The sequence below is a fragment of the Lolium rigidum genome, chromosome 3, assembly GCF_022539505.1.
Source record: "Lolium rigidum isolate FL_2022 chromosome 3, APGP_CSIRO_Lrig_0.1, whole genome shotgun sequence".
In the NCBI taxonomy this organism is placed as follows: domain Eukaryota; kingdom Viridiplantae; phylum Streptophyta; class Magnoliopsida; order Poales; family Poaceae; genus Lolium; species Lolium rigidum.
In genome coordinates, this window is record NC_061510.1 from 218,823,271 (window position 1) to 218,831,776 (window position 8,506).

The 8,506-nt window shown below is 51.0% G+C and overlaps 1 protein-coding gene across 1 annotated transcript; it reads left to right on the forward strand.

The window, feature by feature from the left end:
• Nucleotides 1-4,824: 4,824 nt before the first annotated feature.
• On the forward strand, nt 4,825-7,751 carry LOC124698993 (transmembrane protein 45A-like). The gene is made up of 2 exons (XM_047231372.1): nt 4,825-5,171; nt 6,800-7,751. The coding sequence occupies exons 1-2, from the start codon at nt 4,825-4,827 to the stop codon at nt 7,350-7,352; spliced, it is 900 nt and encodes a 299-aa protein (XP_047087328.1). The 3' UTR covers nt 7,353-7,751.
• Nucleotides 7,752-8,506: the final 755 nt, after the last annotated feature.

Genomic DNA, 8,506 nt, shown 5'->3' on the forward strand with positions numbered 1-8,506 from the left:
ATGGAGGAATGGTGACGCTGCCTTTAGCAGTGAGCCGAGCAGCGATAAGTAGGACGTGTGAATTTGCTGGAAATTTAGAGCTAGCCTAGGCAATCAAATGGCCTAAATTTAGCGCTAAACAGAAAATGTCATTGCGGGCTATCCTAGCCTTCTCGGAAGTCACATGCTAGAAATGTAAGAGCATCTCCAGCCGCGTCCTCCAAAGAGGCCCCAAAGGTATTTGGGGGGCGCCGGACAAATTTTCGTTCCCAGCAGCGCACCCCAAATCCTCCTTCCGTCCGGCGTGGCCCAATACGGTGTCCGGCGCCCCGAGCCCGTCCCCGGTCCAGGGATGCCCTGGGCACGCCGGACACAACGAAAAGTGAGGCGGGCTCCCACCTATCGGTGACCACTTCCACAACAGTTGGTTCGCGCCTTTTATTTCTCATCACGCCTTCCCTCCCGCACCTCCCACCCCTCTGTCGCTGCTCGATTTACCGGCCTTTTCGACGTCATATCTCTTCTAAATCGGGCAAGTCGTGGCGGTTGGCTCTCTCGCCATCCTTTTCGCCACCGCGGTTTCGCCAAATCCATCCCACCTCCACGCACAGAAGGTGTTCGACGCCTTGTCAGGTAGGTGTGATAGGTCGTTGTTCGTTGCCTTGTCTACCGCAGCTGAATTTTAACCATTAATTTTGCTTGAGACATGGATAGCAATGACGAGATGCTTGTCCGACTGCTGGAGGACGAGCAAGCCTTCGACGACGACATTCAGGAGCATTTGGTGATCATCGCCTCCTTCCAGAAGATGCTTGACGCCGAGGCAGAGATGCGGAAGAGGCCACGCCGTGGAGGTTCAAGGCCGAGAAGAAAGAAGTCGAAGCCCCGAAAGAGGATGGAGGGGCATAGCATGCTGCACAAGGACTACTTCGCATATGACGCAACACAGGCCGGCAATTTTCGACGCCGGTATAGGATAAGCAAGGGTTTTTCATGAATATCCTCCACAACGTTCGAGAGTTCGACCTCTACTTCAAGTTGATTCAGAAGTGCACCGCCTCCATGAGGATGCTTGCATACGGAGCACCTGCCGATACATAGGACGACTACCTTCTCATGAGTGAGTCTACTACCATTGAGTGCATGTACAAGTTTTGCCGAGCTGTGGTGGGAAATTTTGGAAAATACTACTTGAGAGAAGAGACTGCAAGGATCATGGCACAAAATGTTGCGAGAGAATTCTCTGGTATGCTTGGAAGCATCGATTGCATGCACTGGTCATGGAAGAACTACCCGTTTGCTTGGCAAGGTATATACAAAGGGAGTCATGGATATTGCAGCGTGGTGCTTGAAGCTGTGGCAGATTATGACATGTGGATTTGACATTCTTTCTTTGGCATGGCGGGATCACACAATGACATCAACGTGTTGCAGCAGTCTCCGGTGTTCAGCAAACTAGTGGAAGGTCATTCTCCACCATGCAACTATGAGATCAAGGGCCACGAATATACCAAAGACTATTATCTAGCCGATGGTATATATCAATCCCGGATCCATCAGGTCAGAAGAATTGCGACGTTGCTTCGAGACAGGAGGCTTGCAGGAAGGATGTTGAGCGGGCATTTGGCGTGCTTCAAACTTTGCAATTGTCCGGTACCCTGCTATAAGCTGGTCTCACGACCGAATGTGGGAGGTGATGCATGCTTGTGTGATCATGCACAACATGGTCATCGAGGACGACCACAAGAACCAGGTCAGGAGACATGTTGGTCCCTATAAGTGTCAGGGCCCTCTTGCGGAGGTTGATCATGAGGTGCATGCAGATGTTGCTGATTTCCTCGCCATGCACGGAGAGATCTGTGACAGTAATGTTCAGCAAATTTAAAATGATCTCGTTGAGCATACGTGGAGGGTCAAAGGATTATCAGCAAATGCCGCGGCACCTTGATCTAGCGCCACTTATTATACTTGTTTAGTTGTTTTATTGTTTGTTGTATTTTAATTTGAAAACAATTTTGGCAAACATATTTATTTGTATGGTTTTAATAAATGGTTGTGTTTTCGAAAACCCTATCAAAAAAATTGGGGGGCCGTGTTTGGGGGACGCGGCTGAGAAGCGACGTCCCCAAACGCGGCACGAAGAAAACATGTCTTCCAAACGCTCGACCCGGCGGCGTTTGGGTTGCTTTGAAGGACTCGGCGGGAGACGCTCTAAGAGCATCTCCAGTCGCGTCCCCCAAACCGTCCCCCAAACGGTGCCGGATTGAGCGTTCGGGGGACGTGTTTTGTTTGTGTCGCGTTTGGGGGACGTCGCTCCCCAGTCGCGTCCCGCAAACAAAATTTCGGAAATTTTAAACTTAAGCGAGATTCGATTAAATTCATCCAAACTTGGCATATATTACATAGATTTGAACGAGATTCGACTAAATTTAAACTAAACCTAATCTAGAAGTACTTGCGGAGGCCGGAGGCGTCGTAGTACTGATGGAAGTTGTACATGTCATCGGTGATGACCTCCTGCTTGACGCGCTCGTCGGGCTCGTCGACGAGCTCGTCCTTCACCAGGCCGCTTGGCCCTGCCTCGCTGTCGTCGGTGAGGTCACCGAGCGGCTTGCCGGAGTCGCGGATGGACATGGCGATCGCTGTGTTGAGGTCGCCCCTCCATTCGTCCTTGTTGTTCAGCGACGCCAAGCACGCCGCTCGTAGCCCTGGGCAGTCCTCGGGGTCGTCGCTGCTGGCGATGAGGTGTTGTTGCCGCCTGTACCCCACCAGCAGCACCGCCTTCAACGCTTTCTCCGTCTCCTCCTTCACCTCCGGCTTTGGGATGAGGAGGGCGCCGACGCGCCTCTCTTGCTGCCGCCGGCTGCCGCTGCGCCTCGCATTGATAGGCGTCGCCGGCTCCTCCTTCACGCGATTGGGGACAGTGTAGAGCGCCGAGCGGTACGACGAGGACGACGTCGATCGGGCCGATCCTGAGGAAGAAGAGTTCGAGGAGGAAGAGTGCGTGGTCCTCCTCGGCTGCCATTGCGCTGCGGGAGACGGTGGCGGTGAGGATAGTGCCTCCAACCTTAGAGCGCCGTTGTTGATGCCGCGAATGACGCTCTCCAGGGTGCGCCCCGAAACGCCCCAGAATAGGGCGCGCCCGTCCCTGTTCCAGCTGTTCGGCCCACCGATGAGGCCGCTGGTGCTGCGCATCTCCATGTCGCACTTGGAAGTACGTGGCCCACCAGTCGTCGTTGTTCTTGGCCGCCCAGGTCGGATCGGCTAGGTCCTCGGCGTCGAGTTCAGCCGACCGTGCCCTGATGGCGTCCTTCCAGCGTTGTGTGCCCGGCGGCGGCGGGACGCCAATGCCGTTCATGGCCATCTTCCAACCACCGCTGATTGGCATGCACATGTCCGACGGGACGGGATATCCCGCGTGGTACAGCGCCCACGCCTCCTTCACGGTGAGGCTGCTACGGCGAAGCTGTTCGCCGCGGCGATCTTGCGGGAGGACGAGGATGACATTGCTTGGAAGGGCGAGAAGAAGATATGGGGCGGCAAGGAGAAGATTTGGGAGCGGCGAGAGATTGGGACGAACCGCAGGGTCTCTTAATGTACAGTGGCAGCAGCGGGTGGTTGCACGCAATAACGCCGGCACGGACGGCCACGTGGCCATGCACGACGAGATGCGTCCCTGCGTTGCCTAGGAAAACAGGGACACCATTAACGTCGCTTGACCAAAGGTAGGCGGCGGGGTTTTAGTCTTCCGAGCCGCTGACGCGTCGGGTCCGCGTTGTTTCGCCTCGCTTTTCGTTATGTCCAGCGTGCCCCGAGCGTCCCTGTGTAGCGGGAACGGGCTCGGGGCGCCGGACACCGTATCGGATGTGCCGGACAAAAAAGGAGTTTGTGGGACATGTTTGGGAAGTTTTTTTATCCGGCACACCAAATCGCTTTGGAGGATGTTCTGGAGGGGATGCTCTAATTGTACCGCGCACGTTTTGTCCATCAGATTCATATTGTTATCTGTTTTGAAATTCGCTGTGCACTGAATCACTTTTTTCATTATACTGTATTTTGGAAATGTAAAAGGAAATGATATGTAATAAAATAAGATGGTTTAGTACAGGGAAGTTTCCATGCACGGGACTTTTGATACTCTCATCAGTCACATGCGCTCTTTGGCGGCAGCAGGCGATGGAAACGACCGCCGCTGGAGGTCGCGCGCCGCATTGACCGCACCGCTTGGCTTGGCATGTGGAACGGAGCAGCTGGAACACACAAGCAGCGTCAATCCATTCCATCATCAAACCAGGCACCAACCCCAACGCCCTCCTCTACTCCCCCACTCTCTCTCTACTTCTCTAGTCTACACACACGAACGGTCCGGATACCCGTGCCCGGCCGCCGGCAGAGACCATCATCATCGCCCGGGAAAAGGAGAAAGCCGACAAGGAAAAGGCGCTTCTTCGCGAGCACAGCACAGCAGAGGAGACGACCCACAAAGCTGATTTTTTTAAAATCATCTCCTCGTCGCTTTACAGTTTCTCCTCCAGATTTTGATTCCCCCGGCCCGGCCTCATCATCCGCCAATCACCGTCGCCGCCAGGTACGTGCGCGCGCGTCTCCTCGGCCGTCTTCTCCTCTCCTCTTGTGTTCGCCGTCCAGACTTTGTTTTTTTTTGACTCGCGTGCATGCCTCCACCGGACCAAGTCTAATCCACCGGTCTCCGCGGATCCGTCGTTTCAGGCGGCGCGCGGGTACACCAGTAGCGGAGAGCGCGCCGGCAGGAGAAGTCAACGCCGCCGGTGGGGCGGTGATCCCGCGCGCAGATCCGAGGACCACGCGCGTTCAGCAGCGGCGGCGATGGGGTCGTTCAAGGGGCACGTGCTTCCGGGGACGCTGTTCCTGGTGGTGGGCGCGTGGCACGTCTGGGCGGCCATGGCGCGCTTCGCCGCCGACCCGCTCGGCTTCCGCCTCCGCGTCTGGAACCCCGTGGGCGGCGACGGGGCGCTGCGCCACCTCGAGCTCTACGTCATCGCCGGGGGCGCCTTCCTCGACATGTGCATCGAGGTGCTCTACTCCACGCACCTACACTTCCTCGCGCCAGAAGGCGGGGTCAACCCGGCGCACCTCAACGACCTCGAGCACGGCGGCATGCTGCTCATGTTCTTCCTCTTCGGAGCACTCGCGCTACTCTCACAGAAAACAAGGTCAATATCCCCTCCATCCCATCATCCCGTTGTTGCGATACACATCCCACTCCACTCATGACATGCATGATCAGGAATCCATCCGGTTTTCTTCCCTCTGAATTTTATCATTTCATTCTATTTTCACTTGATCATCGTCTGAAAGCAAATACTATCTAGAATCGCTTTGCAAAAATCCATCGATCGGCTTTTAATTTAGGATGAAAAACTCGGCTAATCAACGCCGTCGTACACTCGTCCTATGCTTCTCCGAATCTGGAAAAGGGGAACATGGTTGTTGGCCTAGTTGGTTGGTGTTTTGACTACAGGGGCGTCGCATCTTGAATGTTAGTATTACAAACGACAGCCTAGAAGGAGAAGTATTGCCTGGTCCAGCCTAACCCATGTGCTACTCTTCACTCGCAAAGTTGGTGCCCAACTTGGTAGTGCTGGTATCGGATTCGTTGTGTACCACAATTCTGTCTGCGAAATTCAGGCTTCCTCTACCTCTAGACTCTCCCTGAGCTTCAAGCCATTGCTCGGCAACGGATGACCACGGTCCACGGTGGAGTGAGTTTGGCACTTGGTTACAGCTAGTTAGTTTTGTAGATGACTCTGCAGCTTGTTATGAATAAATTTGTTTGACATGCACACTCTTTAGTAGTATAGTGTAAAAGACTGAAGATATTCTCGTGAGTGACCATCATTGCTTTCAGCACAAACCCAATCTACTATGCACATGAACGTAGCAAAAGTTTATCGGCTCAAGCTCATCTTACTTTACCTTGACAGAAAGAGACAAGTTCCATGTATACTTTTGATTTCTTTTAGGAGTGGGGGAGGTGAGGGACAGGACCCATTTCTGTCATTTCTTGAGTGCATAGATTAACCAATAGCCAATATGCAACCTGACTCTGTTTCACATTCGATGGTACTTTGAGGAGGGCCTACCTTCATCTTAGTGGAGTTCCTGTCTAACCTTTTTGCCCTGCAATCATATTGTCATTTTGTTTCATCTTGCCCCTCCAGCTAGTGCTAACAAAATAAACAGTGGTGTGCCTCATTGTAAAAGTACACATCAATCATCACCCAAATCATGCAACCATTTTGGTTTCTCTAGCACAAGAAATTTTATTGAAAGACAACCTGACGAATTTTGTGTGCAAATGATTCTGAAATCCGAGTGACTTGATCGGAGGATTAAACTTAATTATTCCTTCCTGTAATCTGTCAGTCAGGAAAGGTTTTATTTTGTTTCATCTTCTCCCTGCAGCCATTGTTAACAAAACAAACAGTGGTGTGCCTCATTGACATCAATGTCACCCAAATCATGCAACCATTTTGGTTTTTTCTTGAGCGCAAGAAATTTAATTAAATCATTGAAAGATAACCTGATGGATTTTGTGTGTAAATGATTTTGAAATGTGAGTGAATCGGTTGGAGAACTAAAATTAATCATCCCTTCCCATTACGAAAAGTTTTACTTTGCATTTCACATCCGATTTCCTGCTGATTTACCTTCTTAACTTTTCACTCTCCTTGTTCTTAGCAGTTCTTTCGCAAAAAAAAAAGTTCTTAGCAGTTCATTCCAATGTGTAAGCATCTCAGAAAGCTAACTCTGAGCTTTCATTGGCGATCGCCGCAAGCAGGTACCTACCCCTGACGGAGGGTGCGCTATGCCTAGTCGGGGCGACGGCGTTCAGCGCAGAGTTCCTGCTCTTCTACTTCCACTCAACCACCCACCAGGGGCTGGAGGGCTACTACCACTACCTCCTGGTTGTGCTCATTGGGCTCTGCATCGCCTCCAGCGTCCTCGGTGCTCTCCTCCCAGACAGCTTCCCTGCCGACCTCGCCAGTGGCTTGCTTATCACCCTGCAGGGCCTCTGGTTCTACCAGACGGCGTTCACGCTCTACGGGTCGATGCTCCCCGAGGGGTGCCACCGTGACGCAGACGGGCACGTCGAGTGCCATGGGCATGCTGCTGGGGAGCGCGGAGAGCAGCTCGCCAACTTCCAGCTCTTCGCCTATGTCTTCCTCGTGTTCGTCTACGCCCTAGGCTGCTATGCCGTCGCTGCCGCAAGGTACGGCCACCCGGACCTGAGGACGATGCATGCCACAGCGATGGAGCGGCGAGAAAATGGCGCCGACAGGGGAGGGTTCGTCGGCAGCTCGGCACTGTCGCGGGAGCAGGCGGTGATCTAGTGGCGTGACATCTTCTTCGCCACTGTGGTCTTGGTTGTCTTGGTTTTGGTACAGGAGTACATGTCACATGCATATATGGTTGGGTAAATCAGAGCTCACATCAATTGGGTACAAGGAGATCGAGTAGGGAAGGACTGTACATTGGGGTTAATTACAGAGTCACAGATCAAAATTTCTTAGTTTACTGTGAAGATAACAACATTTTTTTTTTTTTGCAAGAGAGGATTAACATAAGAGTTACTCGCATATGTTTTTTTCAGTTTTTTTTATTTGAGATAAAGTGTACTAAATTCTGTCTGTACGTCAGGTGTGGAATCACCTGATCAGTGTATGTCCGTTTTGGAGTACATTGTACAAGCACTGTATCATCTGTTCATGTAAATCGAGTTGAGCTGAATCTGCATGTCACGCAAAACTTGTGAGAAGAACAGATGCGCTAAGCCTGCGGTGTTGCTCATCTTGTGATGTGACAGGCCATGATTTGCTGCCGGGTATGCTTACCTGACACTCCTTGCAACTACAAACAACAACCGGGATGGACATCCCCGGTTCCAATACACGGCCACAGAATTGGTCCAAACTTGCTGACATTTCCTCTTTGAAAAGGAGCTTCCATCTCTTCATTGAGTTCAAGATCATCTTCAGAATCTGGTTTAAATTGAGCCAGGGTTGACCATTAAAGTTCATATTATTTCTAAATTTCCAAATACACCAAAGTGCAACAGCACAAACTGAATTTAAAATTGCATGCTTCTTATTTGCTATCCAAAATTTCGCAACAGAAATATAATCTTCTACAATAGAAATAGAGAAAAAATTAGAAATTGGTTGCCAAATCTATTTAGCAAGTATGCACTGAAAAAAGAGATGCTCAATGGATTCATCGTCAGTACAGAAGATATAGCATTCAGGTTTGTTGAGATTCCTTTTTTAGATTATCTCTAGTCATTAGTTTGTTTTGAGATAAAAGCCAAAAAATATGAACTGTAGGAGGTACTCCCTCCTTGCCAAAATGTAGCGCGTATAAGAATTTTTGAAAGTCAAATGATGTTAAATTTGACTAAGTATGTAGGAAAAAATATCAACATCTAGAATACCAAATCAATACCATTAGATTCCTCACGATGTATATGTTCATATGGTATACATTTGGT